This window comes from Jaculus jaculus, chromosome 17, assembly GCF_020740685.1.
Source record: "Jaculus jaculus isolate mJacJac1 chromosome 17, mJacJac1.mat.Y.cur, whole genome shotgun sequence".
NCBI lineage: Eukaryota > Metazoa > Chordata > Mammalia > Rodentia > Dipodidae > Jaculus > Jaculus jaculus.
In genome coordinates, this window is record NC_059118.1 from 27849257 (window position 1) to 27872881 (window position 23625).

General features: G+C 46.6%; 1 protein-coding gene across 1 annotated transcript in view; it reads left to right on the forward strand.

The window, feature by feature from the left end:
• Il20rb (interleukin 20 receptor subunit beta) overlaps positions 1 to 18770 on the forward strand; it is a 50921-nt gene extending 32151 nt beyond the window's left edge. Inside the window, exons 6-7 of the mRNA XM_004664201.2 lie at positions 2992 to 3134; positions 17952 to 18770. Coding sequence (XP_004664258.2) covers positions 2992 to 3134; positions 17952 to 18059 — 251 coding nt within the window. The 3' untranslated portion in view covers positions 18060 to 18770. The remainder of the gene's footprint in view (positions 1 to 2991; positions 3135 to 17951) is intronic.
• The last annotated feature ends 4855 nt before the right edge of the window (positions 18771 to 23625 follow it).

Sequence of the window (23625 nt, forward strand, 5' to 3'; positions counted from 1 at the left end):
CCTTACTGCTATGTGCTATTATATATTATGTATGTGCAGTGACTAATTTAGCTAGTATACCATTGATGAATATTTAATTTCTCCAAAAAATATTTTGCTATTATGTCCAATACCATACGTCGTTTTTCTCTTCTTTATTGAATGATAAGTTCCTAGAGGTAGAGTGGCTTGATCAAAGGCACGTGCATTTAATTTTGATCACCGTTTTAAAATTCCACCCCCCAAAAGTGTGATTCTTCATTTATCGCTTTGTGTAGACATATACCATAGTCCTATTCCACATACAAGTTGTACCTGTGTTTTTCACATATGTATTCATAACATTTTCTATATAGCTCTTCTACTACTTTTAAAAACCATATGACAAGTTTCTTTGAAAACCCAAACACCACCAAAATATAAAAAAAAAAAAGTGAGAGTTTAGCTGGCTGTGGTGGCACACGCCTTTAATCTTTGCACTTGGGAAACTAAGTTAGGAGTATTGTTGTGAGTTCAAGGCCAGCCTGAGACTACATAGTGAATTCCAGGCCAGCCTGGGCTAGAGTGAGACCCTACCTTGAGCCCCACTGCCCCCTGCAAAAAAAAAAAGTAAGATTTAAATATTCTCCATTTCTCCCACTACTCAGGAGGTTTCCCGTGGCAGTGTCGATGTAGAATGTCCCAGTAGGTTCATATGCTTGAATACCTGGTCTCAAGGCAGCAGCCTCTTTTGAGTGGTGGGGCTTAGCTGGAGGACGTGGGTCTCTTGGAATGGGGTGGGTCTTGTGGGTTGTAACTTGGCCCCTCTTTTGTTCTTTCCTTGCTTCCTGAGCTGTGGAGATAGAAGCAAGTAGCCTCACATTCCTGCTGTCGCCACGGAGAACTGCTTCTGCCACCACGCCTCCCCCACGGTGGGGCGCTGTCTCTTCAGACCTTGTCTCTTGCAAGTCGCTTCTTGTCAGATGTTGCATCACAGCAGTGAGAAACGTAACCGACACATTTCCGTTGGCAAAATGGTACTTGCTTTTCTTGCCATTATCTGTGTGGTTCCAATACTTTGTCACCTGTAGAGGACTAGGGCCTTCAGTCTACCTGGCTCATCTTCACCTCCCAGCAGCACATATGGTGAACATCTGCTCACGTCACTACATACAGGTCTACCTCAGTTTTAAAAGGTACCCAATCGGCCAGTATGTGTGTTCTTATTCATAGCTCTATTTTGTCCTTTCCAGTCTTTTTAAGAACATTTTTTTATTAGAAAGAGAATGGGCATACCAGGGCCTCTTGCCACTGAACTCCAGATACATGCACCACTTTGTGCATCTATCTGGCTTTTTTTTTGTGGGTACTGGGTAATTGAACCTAGGCTGACAGATTTTGCAAATAAGCACCTTTAACCTCTGAGCCATCTCCCCAGCCTTTTTCAAGCTTTCACTGCTATCAAGTGTGCTCTAGTGAACACATCTGTATATCTTATCTCTCCTGCTTAAAACTCTTTTTAAATATGTTTTTATTTGCAAGGAGAGAGATAAAGAGGGGGAGAGAATGAGAATGGGCATGCCAGGACTTCTAGGCACTGCAAATGAACTCCAGACTCATGCACCACTTTGTGCATCTGGCTTTATGTGGGTCCTGGGGAATCAAACCCAGGTCATTAGCTCTTGTAGGCAAACGCCTTACCTGCTGAGCCATCTCTCCAGCACTATTTCTGCCTTTGATAGCTGAATTACTAACTTACAATGCTGATGTCCCATAATATTTTCAGTCATTCTTTTTTTGATATTTAAATCATCCCCATCTGCTCTTGAAGATGCTGTTCACCTTGAACATTAACTGTGTACCGAGTCCTGGCCTCTGCACCGGATGCAGGAGAGAGTCCGTGTCGTCATGGCACCACCCCTTCAGTCGTGGAAACAGACTGAAAGCTAGTGAGCACATGAGGTGGTCCCCTTGGGTGATACGGTCACTGGAACATGTAGGGGTGGTGTGAGAGAGAAAGCCAGGCAGGCGACTGGTGATGGGCCGTGGCTCTAGTCGGACATTCCTATGAACTGACTGATGCACATAATTGTTTCCTTCCTTGGAATGATTGTTTTTGGAATTAAAATCACAGAAGCAGATTGAAAGCATATGAATATTTATGTATCTCTTGGTGTCCATTACCAAAATATCTTCCAAAAACATTGAGACAATGTGGGTCATCACAGCCTCGTGGGTTGAATTGCCCTTCACACTGCAGGTGAATAGCCCAGGCCAAAGAGGACAAGCAGGTTGCCCGAGGTGACACAGAACAGGGAGGTGGGAACACAGCCTTCCCTCTCCTCAGCGTGCCCGGATGTGCCCACCTGGCCTTCCTGCTGTACTTGTTAGTAGACTGATTATGGGCTGGCCTTACCTGTGTGGTCCAGGGAAACCCCTTACCCTCTCTGAGCACAGGATCTTCTTCTATGAACGAGGCACTCACACCTGTTGTAGATCCTAGTGGGGTGCTGGGAGGGGGAATTAGCCCTAGCACACATAATAGGGGCTTGCAATATCATGTTTGTTGCGTGACTCTTTTCTGGACTCCATATTCTCCCCCATGAGTCAAAGCCAAGAGCAAATTGTGAAACACTTTGTTTCCAGTTTCCGCCCAGCCCTGTTCTGTGCTTTTCTGTCTCAGCACACCCCCCCATCCTGCCTGGGGCTTGGCACCCTGCCTTCCCTTGGTAGTCATGCCAGGTACGTGCATGCTAACAGGGCCAGTGTTGCGCTTCTCCCTTCCCTTCCTATGAATGAGACTGTAATCTTCCCTGGGGGCTTTCTGGAAACCATACCATAATTGAGATTGGGGGGGGGGGGTAAAAAGTTGTTAATTTTAGCTATCAGGGCACACCAAACCTCAACGGTGCTGGCGCTTGCCATCTTGGCAGACATGTTGCAGATTCAACTCTGGGAAGCACTGGGGAGACCCCGGGCTGGTGGTTTCCCTCTGCTCTCGCGCCTTAGTCTGCTGTTATGTTTTGTCCCCAGGAGAGTCCCTTCCGCTGGCGCTGGCTCTGTTCGCATTTGTTGGCTTCCTGCTGGTGCTTGCGGCAGTGCCCCTTTCCATCTGGAAAACGGGCCAGCTCCTGCGCTACTCCTGCTGCCCCGTCACGGTCCTCCCAGACACCTTGGTAAGAGCAGTCTCTGCACCTTTCACCTGACACCGGCCAGACGTGGTGCCGACATCTTAGTCAGGCGTGGACATAGTTCAGGAGTTGATAAGGATTTGCAGCGAGGGGAGAAAAGGGCTACAACGCAGTATGACCGGCTGAGCCATTTGTACCGTAGAAGCTCTGCGGCTCACGTTCTGGAGGCTGGGGAGTCCAAGATTGAAGGGCATGTTTGGGGAAGGCGTTCTTGCTGCTATAGCGTGGATGGGGCATCACATGGGTGACAGAACACAAGGTCAAGCTTGCAACTTCAGGCCTGTTACGTCTGCATTCAGGAAGATGGCGTCCCCGTCATCCCAGAAGCCCTACTTTAGCACTATCACTGTGGGGATTCATGCTTTCCTCTCTCTCTCTCTCTGTGTGCATGTGCATGTGTGTGTGAGATGCATAAGTGTGTGCAGAAGTGCACACCTTGTATCTGCATGGGTGGAAGCCAGAAGAGACCATCGGGTGTTCTCCCAGCATGTTTACTTGAGACAGAGTCAGTTAACCCACAGAAGCTGTTTCCAGCCACTGAGTGCCAGTGACTCCAGGCTCTGCCCGTCACAGGCCCGGGGTTGCAGACGTGCATGGCCATACCCGGACTTTTGCACGGGTGCCGGGGAATTGAGCTCGGGCAGTCTCAGGCCCTCATGCTTGCCCAGCAAGTTCTCTTACTCATGGAGGCATCTTCCCTAGGCTCCCAAACACGTGTTCTTTGTGGGATAAATTCAAACCACAGCAATTTCTAATCAGAGAGGCTGGGAGGAACCTTCCTTTTCCAGAGCATGGTGACTTTCCTGAGGCCCTTGGCAGGCCATTCTGTTTTTACTAGGACCAAGAGAGCAGCCGTGTTGCTCAGCTCACGACACTTGGCATTTCAAGAATCGCACAGTCTTATCTTCCATACTGCCCTGTTGAGCATTCTGAGCCCTGCCCATGTGATAACAGCAGTGATAATCAATAACCTGCTCAGGCTCAAAGCATTCAGTTCAGGTTTGAAGGTGACATGCGTGTGTAAGGCCTGGGCTGTGCCCGGCCTCTGGTGAGCATTATCAGTGTGGGGGCAACAAGATAGCTCTTCAGAGCGCTTTCTCGAAGTTCTAGCTTCCCGCAAGCCCAGGGTTCTCGGCTTACTCCTGAGAACAGTGCGGCACACCTGTCCACCCGGGCTGCGCTGGCAGAGAAGCAAAGGCGGGCATGCGCGCTTCTCACCCGGGGCCGCCCCAGATGCTCCCCTCGGATGTCAGCCACACAAAACGGCACAAAGCAACAATGATAACAGAGACGCAAACAGCCTCTTCCTTTCCTGTTACCCCAGCACGTCATGGTTCTCTTCTGGGAGGGAGCTAGAAGTCAGAATGGAGGCAACAAGAGCCAGTGAGTCTGCAGTGGACAAGCTCCTGGGGCTCCTTCGCAGCTTCAGCCACAGCGGAGTCACTCTTGAGACATCTGCGTGGTTCTTCTTTAGTTCTTCCTTTCATCTCGTCTTCAGGTAGCCTTCCCCTGACCCCCCATCAGTATCTGAGTACCAGCTCTTCTGTCTCTCCAGTCCTTCCAGAAAGCTATCAAACTGTCTGCTAAAACTAGCACAGAGCTAAATGCCAGGGTGTGTGCTAAGGATTCACATATGCTGATTTTTGTATAGTTCTAATTTATTGAGAGAAGGCCCCCCAAACCCTAACCATGAATGTGGCCATCTCTTTATGTTGATTTTTTATGCTTTGCAAACTCTGTCTTGGCATCGAAGTCTTTCAGCTTTACGATGTGTTCTTTATCTCTGGTACTGTTCCTTGTACCAGCAGAGCTCTTTGGTTTACGTGGCATATCCTTTGTAAATCTCTCTGCACACTAACGTTTAATGTGTGTCTTCTGTAGGTAGAATATAGTTGGTTTGTTTTTCGGTTTCTAGTTGTTTTTGTATAAATCTGTGCTGATAATTTCTGCTCTTATAATTGGTGCCTTGGACTATTCACATGTAATATAATGCATTGATATGGTGGGATGGTGATCCATGATTTGATTTTCTGTTTCACTCATCTTTTATTTATTTTTTCTCCCTCTTCTGGGCATATGAAGCATACATTTAAAAAAATGTTTTAGAGCTGGGTGTGGTGGCACACGCCTTTAATCCCAGCTCGGGAGGCAGATGTAGGGGGATCGCTGTGAGTTCGAGGCCACCATGAAACTACATAGTGAATTTCAGGTCAGCCTGGACCAGAGTGAGACCCTCCCTCGAAAAACCAAAAGAAAAAAAAATTATTTGGGAGAGAGAGAAAAAGAGGCAGATAGAGAGAGGGAGAATTGGGTGTGCCAGGGCCTCTAGCCACTGCCAATGAACTCTAGATACATGCACCACCTTGTGAATCTGGCTTACGTGGGTCTGGGGAATCAAACCTGCTTCCTTAGGCTTCACAGGCAAGCACCTTAGCCAGTAGACCATCTCTCCAGCCCCTGAAGAATACAGTTTTAGAACTACTCTTTACTTACTTTTTGGTTGTTTTTCATAGTATTTTTTTCATGGCTGCTCCAAGAATTTCTTTGAGCATGTCCTTTTCATAGTTCCCTCAGAATTAAGGTTGTACCATTCTACATGAGATGTAAAGGCTTGCAATCATTTTTTCTTTAAGTTGCCTCATTTTTTTTCTTTGTTTTTAGTGCTGAGGATTGAACATAGGGCCTCATGATGGTATGCAAGACCTCTACCACTGAACTGTCTCCCTAGCTTAAATATAAGTTCATCCTCTGCATTTACCTAATCCTTATTGTTTTGCCACTCATTTTTGTCCTGAGGTCTGGATTTCCACTTACTATGGTGTCCTTTCAGTCTGAAAACCTTCACAGGTTTGCCGCTGCAGACCTGTGTGCCAAGAGCTGATGGCAAATTCTTCTTGGCTTTCTCATATTTCAAAATTTGTTTACTTTGTTTTCATTCTTTAAGGGCATTTCTCCTGAATTCTTGGTTAACAATGATTTTTTTCTTACCACCTTAAAATTTTTGTCTAGTTGTCTTATGACTTGTTTGATGAGATGTTAGTCATGATTTTAGATAGTTCCCTTATTTAAGATGCATCCCACTCCTCTTGAAGTTGTCATAGAACCATTGGTTTCCAGCAATTTAAATATAATAAGTTGGGGTGACTTGCTTTAGATTTCTCTTGCTTATAGTTTATTGAGTTCCTTGAAACTCCAATTTTTTGCCATATTTTGAAAAGAAGTATCAGCCATATTTCTTCAGATAGTTTTTTTGGGGGGATGGTTTTTTGAGACAGGGTCTCACTCTAATCTAGGCTGACCTGGAACTTAACTCTTTAGTCTCAGGCTAGACTTGAACTCATGGTGGACTTCCTACCTCTGCCTCCCAAGTGCTGGAATTAAAGGCATGTGCTACCATGCCTGGCTTCAGATAGCTTTTCTATCCCATTTTCTTTTCTCCTTCTGTGACAGATTCCTTCTATCCCATTTTCTTTTCTCCTCCTGTGATAGATTCATGACGTTCATTTAAAATTTTTTGTTTTGTTTATTTAGAGAGAGTGAGTATGGACACACCAGGGCCTTCTGCCACAGAAAACAAACTCCAGACACATGCACCACATTGTGCATCTGGCTTTAGGTGTGTACTGGGTAATTGAACCAGGGCTGGCAGGCTTTGCAAGTAAGTATCTTTAGCCACTGAGCAATATTCATTTTTGATTAAAGGTTCATTTTTGATTAAAAATATCTTTCTCCAGGCTAGAGAGATTGCTCAGTGGTTAAGGCGCTTGCCTGCAAAGCCTAAGGACCTGAGTTCAATTCCCCAGTACCCACATAAAACCAAATGCACAGGGTGATGCATGTGTGTAGAAGTAGCTTTCAGTGGCTGAAGGTCCTGGTGCACCCATTCTATCTGCCTCTTTCTCTATATATATCAAATAAATAAATAAAATATGAAAAAAATCTCTTTCTCCTTTTTTGTTCTTCAGACTGGGTAACTATTAACATATTTGTCTGATCACCGCCAGTTCTGTTATCATCACCCATCTGATATTAAGCACATTTCATAGATTAAAAAATATTTTGTTTATTAGAGAGAGATAAAGAGGCAGATAAATAGACAGATAGATGAGAGAGAGATAGAGAGAGAGAGAGAGAGAGAGGGGCCAGGCGTGGTGGCACATGCCTTTAATCCCAGCACTCGAGGATCAGAGATAGGAGGATCTCCATGAGTTCAAGGCCACCCTGAGACTACATAGTGAATTCCAGGTCAACCTGAGCTGGAGTGAGACCCTACCTCAAAAAACAAAAGAGAGAGAGAGACAGAGAGAATGGGCACACCATGGCCTCTGGTTACTGCAAACTAACTCCAGACACATGTGACACCTTGTACTGGGGAGTCAAACCTGGGTCATTAGGCTTCACAGGCAAGTGCCTTAACTGCTAAGCCATCTCTCCAGCCTGAATTTTGTTTGTAAGTGGCAGATATTATTGTTGATGCTTTTTTTTTCATTAAAGAATTTCCACTAGATTTTGTGATAAATACTCTGCTTGTTATTTATTATAAGAGCACTTTCCTCTCTGCCTTTGAATATGGTTATAATACCTTGATCTACTTTTTTAAAATTTCAGGAGGTAAGCCAACCTAGGGGTGGTTTCTATTGATTGCTTCTTAAAAATTTTTAAAGTTTTAATTTTTTTTTTTTTTCGAGGTAGGGTCTCACTCTGGCTCAGGCTGACCTGGAATTTACTATGTAATCTCAGGGTGGCCTCAAACTCTTGGCGATCCTCCTACCTCTGCCTCCCGAGTGCTGGGATTAAAGGTGTGTGCCACCACACCCGGCTAAAGTTTTAATTTTTAAGAGAGAGAGAATATTGGCTTGCCAGGCCTCAACCAGTGCAATCAAATTCCAGATGCTTGCACCACCTAGTGGGCATGTGCAAGCTTGCTCTTGTCTCAGCTTTGTCTGGCTTATGTGGGATCTGCAGAGTCAAACATGGGTCCTTAGTCTTCGCAGGCAAGCACCTTAACCACTAAACTATCTCTCCAGCTCTTGAGTGCTTTTCATTTTATATGGGTCACATTTCCTTTTTTGTGTCTAGTGATTTTTAAAAATTATATTCTGAATAATGTAAACAGTATTGTTGTAGTTATGTTCATGTTGCTAGGACAAAATACCAGATCAAAAGTAGCTGATGGGAGGAGAGGGTTTATTTTGGGTTACAGTTTTGAGCAGCAGCCTTATTATGCTAGGGAAATCATGGAAGAGCAGAGCCTTGACAGCACTTTTTCTCATAGCATCTGGCAGAAAGTGGCAAGAGAGGAGTGAGCTGAACTCTGGGCAAGGGAGAGCTGGTTAAAATGCCCCAGCCTGCCCCCAGCAACACACCTCTTCCAGCAAGGCTGTACCTCTCAAATTGCTGGGGGCCAAGCATTGAAAACACATGAGTTTATTGGGGTCATCTGATTCAGCCCACCACAAGTTATGTTGTCAAGATTTTGGATCATAAGTTCCGATGAAGACTATTGAGTTTTTGGCTTTTGGGGGGTATGTTTTAATAAGCAGTGAACTTAACTGGTGTGTTTAAGATTATTAAAAGAGAGATTCTGAACCAGCTTCAGTAGAGAGGTGCTCAGATGGATTTCTTTTTTTTTTTTTTTCGAGGTAGGGTCTCACTCTGGCTCAGGCTGACCTGGAATTCACTATGTAGTCTCAGGGTGGCCTTGAACTCTTGGAGATCCTCCTACCTCTGCCTCCCAAGTGCTGGGATTAAAGGCATGCGCCACCACACCCGGCTCACAGATGGATTTCTTTTAGGGGAGAGTTTATTAGGGAAGGGCTATTACATCATGAAAGAGTATGGCAGTGTCCTAAAGCTGGAGGGAGAGGTGTTTTGGTTCCAAAGAGCAAGGTGAAGTGTTCCTTCTTGTAGGTTTTTGGGAAAGGGTAAACGTTCCATGCCACATGACCCAGACTACATGCAAGAACCATAGAGGCACTGGACAGGGCTGGGAGGAGCCAGGAAGGCACTAGATAGGCTCCTGGACCATCTAACCCAACATCTGCCCCACACAGTTCAGAAGTCAGGGATGGGAGAATATATGTACACACACGCACACACACACACACACACACACACACACACACACGCATATTGTTGGAGGGACTTAGGCTGACATGGAACATGGAACTCATTAAGTAGCCCAGGCTTGCCTTGAACTCACAATCCTTCTGCTTCAGCCTCCCAAGTGCTGACACAATGGGCATGCACCACCACTTTCAGCTTGGCTGGATTTTGTCTGCAAAATCTGTTGCTCTTCCTTTCTGTCTGTCTGGGTCTCCCCACCCTTCTTAGATTTCTTTTCCTTCTCTAACTTTCCTGTTTTCTCATTCTTCAAATTAATAAGACTGGCACCAAGTGGGAAATGTCTTCAGGCAAGAAGCTCCCGAAAGTGGGAAACTCACCTGCGACAGCACCTCCTTCCAGGTGTCAGCTTGTGCTCACTCTCCCGTGACTTAAGGGATCTGGTTTAATCTTGTGGTCAGATTTAAGAGTTGTTATCTGGGGCTGGGGAGATGGCTCAGTCAGTAAAGTGCTTGCTGCGCAAGCATGGGGTCCTGAGCTTGGATCTCAAGCACTCACACAAAAGCTGCATATTGTGGTGCAGGCCTGTCACCCCAGTGGGTGGAGGTGGAGAAAAGAGATCCCTGGGGTTTCCTGGGTAGTTCATCTCACCAAATTGGTGAGCTCCTGTGTCAGTGAAAAACCTTGTATCAAAAAACTAGGTGCAGGGCTGGGGAGGGATGGCTTAGCGGTTAAGGCATTTGCCTGCAAAGCCAAGGGACCCCAGTTTTATTCCCCAGGATCACAAAAGCCAGATGTACAAGGTGGCACATGCATCTGGAGTTTATCTGTAGCAGCTGGAGGCCCTCACATGCCCATTCTTTCTCTCTCTGTTTCCTTCTGTCTCCCTCTTGATCTCTCAAATAAATAAATAAAAATAAAATCTTTTTAAAACTATTATATTTTTATTTATTTATTTGATAGAGGGAAAGAGGCAGAGAGAGAGGCAGAGGGAATGGGCACACCAGGGCTTCCAGCACTGCAAACGAACTCCAGATACATGTGCCACCTTGTGCATCTGGCTTATGTGGGTACTAGGGAATTGAACCAAGGTCCTTTGTCTTGCAGGCAAGCGCCTTAACTGCTAAGCCATCTCTCGAGCCTTAAAACGTTTTTTTAAAAAACAAAACAAAACAAAACACAAAACAAGGTGGGGAGTGATTCAGAAAGGCACCACACATGGACCTCTGGCCTCCACAAAGACCCACGAACACCCATGCACACATGCACATGCAAAACAGAAGAAGTTGTTATCTGAGGTTTGGTCTGATTGGTGCTTCCCTGTCACATGCAACAGTATAAATGTGCAATAAAAGAGGAATCTGGATTGTTCCAAGTGACTCTAGTGGCAGAAGAACATTCCTGGCCAAGGTATGTCACTAGCTCTTTGTTCCACACATGGTGAAAGGTCAGCCTTCCTCAAGTGGACTCCACCCATGAGTCAGCCTTTGGGAGCCTTCTCTTTGCTGGTCTCCCTTCCCCCGCCCCTTGCAGGCCAATGTGTCCCAACACGTTCCCTCACATCTCTCCTGATGCTTTGTCAGGGGCTGGGGAGGGAGTCCCCGCTACTCAGCACTGGACGTAAAAATCGTCCTCATACCCACAGCCTTGTAGGAACAGAGTCAAGGGGCAGGAGAGAAAACAATGTAAAGGGATCATTTATGTTAGGATTTTTGGGACCCAAGCAAAGTACTAACCTGGCAAGAACTCTTAGGACTCCTAATGCATTACGAGCCACACCTTAATAAAATTGGCCTTTAAAGAAAACCAAAAGCTTGGAAGAGACCAGAGACAAGAAGATTCTGGGCTGGGGAAATGGCTAGTTTTGCAAGCCTGAGAACTGGAGTTTCATCTCCAGAACCCATAAAAAGGCCAGGCATGGTGGCATGTGCTGCTTGTAATTTTCAGTGCTGGAGTAGGGAGGCTTGCTGATCAGCTCTTTGGGCATACAGGTGAGTGCTAGGTCAACAAGAGACCTTATCTCTGGGCAATGATGCATGCCCAAGGTTATTGCTGCAGTCAGGTTCTCATTGCTGGCAGAAATCACCTGACCAAGAGCAGCTTATGGGAAAAAGGGGCTTATTTTGGCTTACAGACTCAAGGGGAAGCTCCATGATGGCAGGGGAAAATAATGGCATGAACAGAGGGTGGGTGGACATCCCCCCCCCCAGGCCAATATCGGGTGGTCAACAGCAACAGGAGAGTGTGCCAAACACTGGCAAGGGGAGACTGGCTATAATTCCCATAATCATTAATTCCCAAATCTCTTATCAGCTGGGAAGCAAGCATTCAGAATACCTAAGTTTCAGGAGGACACCTGAATCAAACCACCACATTCCGCCCCTGACCCCCATAAACTGACAACCATCCATGATGTTAAATGCAATATGTTCAGTCTATCTTTAAAAGTCCCCATAGTTTTTATCAATCCTAATGATGTTCAAACATAGTCTGAGATCTTTTAACTGAGCCATAATACCAAAAGTTCCCCCTTCTCTAACCCATAATGGCACAGAATAAACACTCATACTGCAAAAGATGGCAGTGGGCATAGCAAAGTAATATTCAACCAATACACAATTTAAACAGGGCAAACATCAAACTTTGTAGCTCCAAGTCCCAACAACTCTAGTCAATGAAAAATCTCCAAGTCTGATAATTCTAACCAGCAACAAGTCTCTGGAATTCCAATTTTACCCCTCCAGCTGGGCTACTCACAGTCCTGGAAAACTTCATCTAGGGCTGGTAGCTTTCCTTGTAGCTGTCTCATAGTCCCAACATCTCCACTAGGTCTCCACTGCAACCCACAGCCCATCCTCATGGCTCTATTGGGTCTCCATGCAGGTAATCCAGCAAACCTGTTTCACACTGGCCATAACCACTTCCTAAACTCAAGAACATGTTGCAAATTCAATGACCCTCTCTTTCCTGAATTTCTTATACTCCATAATACCAGGTGGGATGCCAATTTGTTAATCCAGGGGGAATAAAGCAAACTCTGAAGAACAGGACACTCTTTCAGCATTTAGGCTCCTTCAAAAGAGTCGACATTCTTCCTGTTGCCCCAATGTAGGTTAACTGACCCAATCTCAAAGGTTTTAATCTCTCATATAATTGCAGCTGAATGGGCAGAAGTTTAAGTCCAAAGATTTCATTTTTTTTTCTATACCATATTCCTATGCTCACACTAGTCTGTTTTTACACAATGCAACCCTGCAAAAATTCTCAGGACACGGGCATAACACCGATCCTCTCACACAAACTGCTTCTAGCCCAGTCCAGGCAAAGCTCTTTCTCACCCTCACAAGCCAAACCTCACAGTCCAAGTTCTTACTGCATTTAGGTCTTTCAACTCTGACCACAACAGTCCATCAAACTGTACTTACATCACTACAAACTGCCTCTTAGGCCAAAGTTTCAAATCCTTCCACATTCCTCTTGAAAATCAGCTCCAAAGGACCAAAGGCACACAGTCAGGTGTCTAGCAGCAATCCCATTCTAAATATTATCTTTACTATTGCAGTCAGGTTTGCATTGCTGGCATAAATCACCAAAGAGAAGCCTATGGGGAAGAAAGGGCTATTTTGGCTTACAGACTTGAGGGGAAGCTCCACAGCAGCAGGGGAAAACAATGGCATGAGCAGAGGGTTCACCAACATCAGGTGAACAACAACAACAATAGGAGAGTGTGCCAAACACTGACAAAGGGAAACTGGCTATAATACCCATAAACCCGCCCCCAACGTTACACTGCCTGTAGGAGGCGTTAGTTCCCAAATCTCCATCAGCTGGGAACCTAGCATTCAGAACACCTAAATTTAAGAGAGACACCTGGAGCCAGGCGTGGTGGCGCATGCCTTTAATCCCAGTCCTCGGAGGCAGAGGTAGGAGGATTGCCATGAGTTCAAGGCCACCCTGAGACTCCATAGTGAATTTCAAGTCAGCCTGGGCCAGAGTGAGACCCTACCTCAGATAAAGAAAAAAGAGGGACATCTGAATCAAACCACCACAGTTATCCTTTGGCCTCTATATATACATATACATACATGCATCCTCACATACACATACAAATTGCACACATACATTAAAATGATGATTCTGGGCTGAGAAGATGGCTCAGCAGTTAAGAATATTTGCCACTTAAGCCGAGGGCCTCTTGGGCTGGAGACCCCCAAATTCAACTCCCCAGAACCCAGGGAAAAAGCTGGGTGTCAAAGATCCAGGAAGGGTGGCACATGCCTTTAATCCCATCTCTCAGGAGGCAGAGGTAGGAGCATCGCTGTGAGTTTGAGGCCAGCCTAAGACTACCTAGTGAATTTCAGGTCAGCCTGGTCTAGAGTGAGATCCTGCCTCAAACAAACAACCAAACAAGAAAAGCTGGGTATATCCAGGCACATCTGTAACCCCAGTCCATGGTAGGTGGAGACTGGAGAATCTCTGATTGCTCCAGGTTGTGGGAGAGCCCCTATCTGAAGAAAAGAAACACACAGATGATCAATAAGGACACCTGATGTTTTCTACATGCATGCATGTGGGCTGTATGCACCTGTACATACGTGCATACACTACACCCACCACACCACATACATACGCTAAACATACACACACACACATTCAGAGAGAGAGAGACAGAGAAAGGGAATGACCATCTTCACCCATGGCACATAGATTCCATTATCTGTGACCACCTTTTGCTTCTCTGCTCTTTTCCATCTTTCCTACATCGTTGTGATTGTGATGTCTGTTCCTATGCACTCCTTAAGAGAAGGTGTGTAATTTTTATTCTGTTTTCATCCTTGATGTATTTTTTTTTGAGGTAGGGTCTCACTCTAGCCCAGGCTGATCTGGAACTGGCTGACCTCAAACTCACAGCAATTCTCCTACCTCTGCCTCCTGAGTACTAAGATTAAGGGTGTGCACTAGCTACCTCACCCAGGATATTAAAAGTGTGCACCTCCCCACAGTGCCGTGAGAGACAGATCACTTGCGTCCATTGAAGCCCCAGTGGATGCTCAGTCAGTGCATCCCAACCATAGCCCCTCTCTGAATCTGGTTGCACTCCAACACTTGCATTACTTATATTAACCCCCCACCAATGGCTAAAAACTGATTTTTTCCAGCCATCCTTGCAAAGTCCATTCATCTTTTTAATTAAGCCATGGAAAAATCACCACTCAGAAAGCCTTGGCAATACTTCAAAAAGTCTTACTGAGTTTGCATATAATTTCTCTGTATGAATGAAACATTGCATGTCTGTCTACAGTCTTACTGTTGGTAATGGATACATTCTCAAATATTCATTAAGAATTTCATTCCATTAAAGTTTGTTACCAGTTAAGAGCCTGAGTTTTGGACTGGGCAAAAGTATATATGCGAAGAAAATTATGTCAGTTCATCCCAGTGCATAGTCTCTATTTTCAATATCTAAGTTCTTTTCCTTGTCTTCTATCCATAATTACTTCACAGGGGTGGAGACTTTGGTCTTCCTTACTATGGCTGACTTCATTCATTCTCAGCTTCTAACAGGCTGCCAGTAAGAGGGACTGTGAGCTGCATCTACAAATTTTCCAAATTTTATTTTATTTTATTTATTTGAGAGAGAGGGGCAGATGTTTATGTGTGTGTGGATGTGTGTGTGTGTGTGTGTGTGCGTGAGAGAGAGAGAGAGAGAGAGAGAGAGAGAGAGAGAGAGAGAGAGAGAGAGAGAATGGGCTGCCAGGGCCTCCAGCCACTGCAAAAGAACTCCAGATGCATGTTCCACTTTCTGCATCTGGCTTACGCGGGTCCTGGGGAATCGAACTGTGGTCCTTTGGCTTTGCAGGCAAATGCCTTAACCACTAAGCCATTTCTCCAGCCCCTACATCCCCAAATTTTAAATAAGAAATTCAAGTGGGGTGTGACGGCACATATCTGCCATTCCAGCACTCAGGAGATAGAGACACGAGGATCAAAGGTTTAAGGCTAGTCTTCACTACATAGTGAGTTCAAAGTCAGCCTGGGCTACATGATACCTTGTTTCAACAACAACAACAATAAAACACTCCAACAAAATAAAACAAAACGACCAATGAAGCAGCTACAATAACCAATAAGAATCCCATTAGATTCAGATTTTTTTTTCATGTGTATGTGGGGGGTGTGTGTATAGCCACGTGTGTGTGAAAGTGCACTGGAGGCTCCAAGTCAACATTGGGTGTTTTCCTCAATCACCTGCCACTTCATTTTAGAGGCAAGGACATTCACTGAACCTGGAACTTACTGATTTGGCTAGACTGACTGGCCAGCAAGCCCCAGGACTCCTCCTGTCTCTGCCTCCTCAATGGTGGGATTAGAGGTACAGATATACACTAACTACCACACACAGCATTTTATGTGGGTGTTGGGGGACCAAATTAAGGTCCTCGAGCTTGTGTGACAGTCACTTTACCAACTGAGCCACATCCCCAGCCCCTTAGATTCAGACGTTTTGTTGTTGTTTTCCACAGTAGGGTTTTACTCTAGCCCATTCCAGGCTGATCTGGAATCTCAGGGTGGCCTTGAACTCATGCTGGTCCTCCTGCCTCTGCCTTCTGAGTGCTGGGATTAAAGGCATATACCAACATGCTCAGTTTGAGATCCAAATCCGAGCCTTGTTTGAAAGCTAGTTCTAATCTTCAGAAACCATGTAGCACCTTTGGGCTTTCTGCAGATGCTATTTAACTTGAATGTTTTAGAACTGCACTGTCCCAACATAGCCAGTGACTCCTAATCATGTAGGAATATTAACCACGTGAAATGTGGCTAGTCCAAATGCAGGTATGTTGCAAATATAACATGCATAGTAGATTTTGAAGACAGTGCAAACATCTGGAACACTTTCTTGTTTGTTTGTTTGTTTTTTTGAGGTAGGGTCTCACTTTAGCTCAGGCTGGCCTGGAATTCTCTATGTAGTCTCAGGGTGGCCTCGAACTCACGGTGGTCCTCCTACCTCTGCCTCCCGTGTGCTGGGATTAAAGGTGTGTACCACCACGCCCGGCTCTTTTTTTTTTGTTGTTTATTGGTTTTTTGTTGTTGTTGTTGTTGTTTTGAGGTAGGGTCTCACTCTAGCCCAAGCTGACCTGGAATTCACTATGTGGTCTCAGGGTGACCTCAAACTCATGACCAATCCTACCTCTGCCTGCCAAGTGCTGGGATTAAAGGCGTGCACCACCATGCCTGACTCACTTTTTAATGATGTTAAAATGATAACATTTTAGTGTATTTGCTAAAAGATCTTTTATTAAATCTAATTCCACCTGTTTTTCTCCCTTTTACAGATATGTCAGTAGACTTTCAAAATTTGCCTATGTGGCCCCCAGGATATTTACAGTGGACAGTGCTGCTTTAGAACTTGAAAACAACCAAACCTAACATAATTTAGGTAGTGTCTGAAAAATCTAAATGAGTAAGCAGCGGTGGAGTGGGTGGGTTCCACACTGATGCTCTCCCCCAGGGAGCCTTGCTTGGGGGTTGTCCTGTCCTGCCAGTGTCTGCCCATAATCACCAAGAGCACGTGTCCCCAGCTTGCTTAGTAACAAGAATCCAAGGTGACTGGCTGGATGAGCTGCTGGAGGTGGGGGGGGGGGAACCACTGTGCCCCTGTGTGTTACATTTGTGTGCTGCGCTTGGGAGTAACGAGTGGTTGGGCTCTGGGAGAAAACTGTAGAAGGACCTAGAGAATTTGGTGGAAGTGATCAGGTGTGTTACACTTTTGTTGCTGTAAATGTATGTATAAAACTTGAGGGAAGAAAGATTTGTTTTGGCTCACAGTTTCAGAGATTTAAGTCTGTGTTGGCTGCCTCCAAGGCTTTTGAGCCTGTGGTGTGTACCATGGTAGAAGGACCTGGTGTGGTAGAACTTCCACTTCTTGGTGGCCAGGAATCAGAGGGAGTAAAGAGGGCGGGTCAGGGAACAAGATCTATCTTTCCGTGGCAAGTTCCCCGTGATCTACGACCTCCCATGGGGCGCTGCCTCTTGCTCTTCACCCCGTTCAATGAACCCATCTGCCTGTGAACCCATCCACGATGCAGTCCTTTTACGAACCCCTCAAAGGACTAGTCCACTGATTAGCTTGGAGCCCTGAGCATCCAATCACTCCCCAAAGGCCTGTCAGCTGGCAATCAAGGCCCCAACATTTGATTTGAGGTAGTCAGGGAACATTTCATATTCAACCTTGGCAGCAAGCTAGCCATGAAGTCCCTCAGCAGAACTTCTCTCCACTTGTTTAAAACCAGCTACAATCATGCCTTGGGGTTTCTGGGAGAAAAACTAACACCTGGAATATGATGAACAAGAAAGAGAGGGCGTGTATGGAACACCCTGTGGCATGTGTCCTGGGCTAGGTACTGCTCACACAGCCTCTCATACCAGGCCATCCCCTCAGGGCTCTCTGGGGGTAGGGAGTAGATTTCCTCCCCAGAATTACATATGGACTTGTGGGGGGTCCAGTTCTCAGAGAGGGAGCTCTGACCCAGGAGGGCTCTGTGGGGAATAGCTGGGCAGCCAGCCAGGAGATGATACCAGCCCATGACGGAAGCCTCCGATCCAGGGGCTGGATTGTCTTTGAAGTTATCTTTTACTTGCAAAATTAACCAAATAGTTGGGAATCTTGTGACATTTTTTAATTGCGGTCACTGGTACTGTAGTAACACCTAATGATTTTTGGTGAACATGAAATTTCAGAAAATCACCAGCTCCTCCCAGAAGCTCATCAGCTGCAGAAGGGAAGAGGTGGATGCCTGCGCCGTGGTGGTGCTGTCCTCGGAGCAGCTGCTGGAGGCCTGGACCTAGCCGACCTGGGGAAGGGCCCAGCGGAGTGACAGCCTGGTCTGCAGGACCCAGGATGAGGAGAGCTATGTTTCTGCTCTCCTCCATGGACAAAAGACAAGAGAAGCACCAGGAGCCTCCTGTGCATATGACTAGCAGCTACCAACAGAAGCAGAGCAGTGTGACCAACAGAGTGTAGACGAGGGGTCAGCAGAAGTGACCTCCAGACGGGTAGCTGCCAGTGTGCGCGCTGAGTCACTGGGGAAAGTGACGTCACCGCTTCGGACCCGTTTTCTCATCTGAATTGTGAATCAGCCACACATCGGTTACACTCTTTCTCGTTTATGTTCTCATTCTCATTTGTTCCCTCTCTCTCTCTTTTTCTGTCTGTCACCACACCTAGCACTTGCAGGTCTACAGGGAACGTGGTGCTGTGCACCGTGGTGGCTTCAGCTCTTTGGGACACTGGGATACAATGTGTAGCAGTCAGCGTCCACAGTCGGCTGTTGCACGCCTGCAATCTCAGCAATGGGAGACTGAGGCAGGAGAATCACAGACTCAGGGTGGCTCGGGCTACATAGTGAGACTTGACCCCAAGTAAGGAAGTGACCAGCCACCCAAACAGATAAACAATACAACCTCAAAAAAAAAAAAAAAAGCAAAAACAAATAACAACAACAAAACCCACTTTGCCAGAGGAGACCTGGCAGGACGGAAGAAACAGTGCCAACATGCACTCACACCCCTGGCGGAGGCCACGACTTGGCCGGCCCTTTGGCAGGGGATGCAGAGGGGGCCGCGGCCCCACTGAAAACAAGACCTCCACCAGGCCCACTGTGTGTCCTGGGTCATCTTTTAGGATCCAGCATAAAAAGTGGCTTTTAGGGTTTTAGCTACATCATCAGCTTTGAGTCCTGAGAGGCCTAAAGGACCCCTTTGGTGAGGGGGAGAGGGTGAGCCCAGGTAGCACTTGCAGTGAGAGGCCTGCACACAGCTCTCAAGAGTCCTTGGCCCGGGCTTGCCTGGGTGCGCTGTGGCCTCATGCTGTTCACGAGGCCTAGCGGAGGGGAGGCAGAGGGCAGCAGCCTCACCTGGCCAGGGCGCTGCACAGGAAAGGCCACGTGGACAAGTCACTCAAGGTTCTTCAGCCCCTGCCCATCTGAAGTCACTGCTCTCACCTTCCAGGTGAAGCAAAGAGCCAGGGTCAGGGGGAGGTGGAAGAAGTCTCTTGAGCGGTGAGGGACTGGAGAGCCAGGCTTGTCTCCACCCTGACTTTCTGGATCCCTCCAGCCAACGCAGCTGGGGACAGTCCAGCGGTTCCAACCAGTTGACTCTCTTCTCCACAACCAAGGCCCGCTGCCCTCTCTCCACCAGGGGACCTTCTGGGGCGTGGCGGTCCTGACATGCGCTCTCTGTCTCTGTACCATTTTGTATACCTGTGTTGACTGTTTTATGTAGAGTGTCAATTTTATATTGCAACTGATCTGGAAATACACATTCAGTTTGCAAAAGTAAAGCATGTGGGTCACCACCCTCATCCTCTATTTTACCTGTTCCCTCACCCTAGTGTGTGTGTGTGTGTGTGTGTGTGTGGCGGGGGGGGGGGGGGTGCTTGTCTTTTTGTCACCTGCCTATGCCTAGAATGAAGATATAACTGCTGACTTTTTGTTTTAGTCTTTCATGAGTTTCTACCGTTTTGTCTTGCTTGCTGGATTCGACTACTATTACATAGAATTTTTCTCTCAATTCTTCTGTTGCCCCCCACCATGTCCCCAGCATGGATGCATTGGCCCCCAATCAGGCACCAAACATGGAGCTTGTTCCTGATGGGGGAGAGGCTGTCCCCAAAGCTGATTGCTCCCTCGTCCCTGGCCCATCCTCTCCTCCCCTCTGATTTATTCATGTCACGTGGGCCTGTAAGCTAGGCCACCTTAGTGCTTGTTACAGCAGCAGCTGTAACTGGGGATTCTTCTGATGCAGCAGGCATGTCACGCGAGTCACAAGGCAGAGCTCCAGTGTCCCACTTTGATTTCTGGAGGCCCAAACCTTCCAGATGCAAGATCCATGGACAAGTTCAACACAAAGTCTGTTTTCTCATGCCGCTGGAGTCCCAGCACTGGGGGAAGTGGTGGAGGGGGGAGGGTATCTGGAAGTCCCCAGGTTGACTTCTACTGTCTCAGCGAAGATGTCTCCTGTGGTCCTTGCTGTTCTTACCTGGGAGCTTCTCCTAGATCCAGAGTTCCTAGTCCTGCCTTCTGAGAACAGCAACCACAGCCAAGTGACAAAATTTTCCTCCTGGTGGCTCACATTTCAATGGACAAAAGGAAAATGCTAGTGAATAAACAATGAAAAAAAAAACACAGTATGATTAAGTGAATCGTGGTATATTGGAAGGTTATAAGTCTTGTGGTAAAATGAAAACAGAAAATAGGGCTGGAGGCAGGTTGCAATCGTCTCAGAATGGAACAGAATGCAAACCATGGAACCCACACTGCTGCCAGAGGCGTCCTCAGGTAGCCACTTGGAGTGAGAGCTGATGTGTGTGACTCTCAGCACAGCCACTTGGCAGCTTAAAACAAAATTTATTCAGTGTTTATACTGTTTGCATGGAGAGTGTATTTCAAAAACTCCCCTAGGGCTGGAGAGATGGCTTAGTGATCAAGGCACTTGTCTACAAAGCCAAAAGACCCAGGTTTGATTCCCCAGGACCCACCTAAGCCAGATGCACAGGGTGGCACATACATCTGGAGTTCATTTGCAGTGGCTGAAGGCCTTGGTACGCCCATTCTCTCTCTCAAATAAAAATAAAAATTCCCCTAAGCTATAGGATAAAGGAAACAAATAACTATTTATTTTGATAGAGACCTTCTTTCAGGATTAGTGAAATGGAGGGCCCATTGTAGACCCTGAAGTTTGCATAAGAATAGCGCTATTACAGACAAATCAAACGAAGCACTTTTGAAGTTATGCCTGTATAACATGTTAAAAGTTTTTTGTATCACCGGACAGTGAAAAATCACACAATGTGGCATTCATAGGCAGATAATCTGCGATTGAAAATATTTTGAGCATTGGCGAGATGGCTTAGCACCTGCCTGCAAAGCCTAAGGATCTAAGTTAGATTCCCCAGCACCCAAGTAAGCCAGATGCACAAGGTGGCATCTGGAGCTCATTTGCAGTGGCTAGAGGCCCTGGTGAGCCCATTCTCTCTTTTTGCCTCTTTCTCTCTCTCTCAAAATACATAAGTAAAAAAAAATCAAAAAGTATTTTGGCCTTTTCCAGCTGAAATAGCTCAGCAGAAAAATTACTCACATAATGATGTAGATTTGGGTTACTTTTCATCAAAGAAGTCTCTAATTCCATGTCTGGTCTGGGCCTGAAAGGTACCAGGTAATTTTAGAACACTTGTGCCTTGCTGGGTCTGAAAGCAGAGCTTTCAGTAACTGGGTTATTCAAAGTCACACACAACCGGTGTAGAAATGGCTCCTATTGGCCAAAGGTGGAGGATGTGAGCCCCAGAACAATGGCTGGCATCAGTTGATACCATCGGTGTGAAGTCATCAGTCCATAATGACACACCCACCAAGAGCAAAAGCTAACAAGCACGAATTCCCAAGGATAAATTAAATGGAATATATTCTACTCAATGGTCAGTTGTGTTGGGCTTCATTGATTTGTTTACTGTTTCCATTAAAAAAAATGGCAGTAAATGTGAACGGATCATTCAGAAAGCATTTTTCTCCATCACCAACTCTTGGCTCCACCACCTGCACCCACCTGCAGGGCTGTAACCACCTCTCCCTTGGCACTCCGCCGCCTGTTGCCCACGCTTTCCAGTTTCCTGTCTTGCCAGAGGCTCCATGGCAAACTTTGAATTCCTTTGACACCCAACTCGCAGCCACTGTCTGGCCTGCGTGCAGACTCTCTTATCTGTTTAAAACAAGGTGTCCTTCTATTTTCTGCGGCCCCTGTTTTTATTCTCTGGTTGGCGTGACTTTCCCGCGGTTGCAGATCGGTTTCCTTTGAATCCGGACTGCCCTGATCCGGACGTGGGCAGCCAGGGCCCGCCGGGAGGGGAGGGCCGCATGGTGTCCACGGGTGTCTGTCGCCACCTTGTGGTGAGTTCTAGAAAATTCCTTGTTTCCACAGGCAATGGAACTCCCCTAGGATTTTTGCTCAGGAAAGCTCGGACCTTTCCGGGATGAGGACAAAGAAAACTTCCGCGGGCCTGGCCCCTAACATAGCTCCATTGTCCTTTGTAGACTACAGCGGACATCATCCCTTCGCTTTGTATCTTTCCCTTTTAAAAAAAAGTCTATTTTGTTTATTGAAGCACGGGGTGGGGGGGGGGAGAGGGAGACAGAATGGGGTCGCCAGAGCCTCCAGCCACTGCAAATGAACTCCAGATGCATGCACCACTTTGTGCATCTGGCTTACATGGGTCCTGGGGAATCGAACCAAGGTCCTTTGGCTTTGCGGGCAAGTATCTTAACCACTAAGCCATCTCTCCAGCCTTCCCTCCTTTTTGAGGTAGGGTCTCACGCTAGCCCAGGCTGACCTGGATGGAACTTACTGTATAGCCCAGGATGGACTTGAATTCATGGTGGTGCTCCTACCTCTGCCTCCCAAGACCCTGTGTTAAAGACGTGCACCACACCCAGCTGACAGTCTCTCTGTTATACCTGTCCTTGGCACCTTAGGGGAGCCACTGTGTGCCTCCCTGTCTTCTAGGTCTGTGGTCCTCTGCCTCATGCCCATGGCACAGTGCTGTAATCCTAGTTTTGGGGAAGCTGAGATGTGATAATGTTGAGTTTGGGACAAGCCTATGTTTAAACAAACAAACTATAGATATTTTAAATATAGATGTAGACATACTGGCTTCTTGGCTGCATGCCTTCTCTTTTCAGCCCATCCCTGAGCTAGGATGACGTTCTAGGGCCCAGGGAAGCGCCTCTGGCAAGCAGCAGGGCGGTCATTGCTATGGGGCGGTCATTGCTACACCGTGGTGCTCAACCACCATGCCCACTCTTTGAAGTTGGGAACAGGAACACAGAGTTACCATGGCTGGAAAGGCTTCAAGGCCCCATTCTGTACGGAAGGGAATTTCAGCTGGTGCCCTCGAGGGACTTGAAAAAGCTGCAAGAGCAAAATACCTCCTACATTTTGCTCCTGTATCTAAAGTTGTTCATCTACCAATACTGGCGGCAAGCTTCCAGATCTTCCTGGAGGATAGCCAGCAAGTCTCCCAGCACATTGCCTCATCATAAGACCGGACCTACTGAGCCATGCACAGTGGGGGTGGGGAGCAGACAAGATTAGGCCTGTGAGCACCATGTTGGGTCTCGTGCCATTCCACGGACCTGAGCCAGCTTCACTTTCCCACTTGAAGAAATCGCTTGATTCACCTCACTCCACTGTCTCAGCTTTTCAATCTCTGGGAGCCAATCAAAATGGAACAGTTCCCTGTTGCAATTATGTTGCAATTATCTTCGGGTTATTGGAACAAAACACTCCACTGAAAACAGCTGATGGGAGGAAAGAGTTTATTTCAGCCTACAGTCCCCATGGGAAGTTTTATCACGGAAAGCAT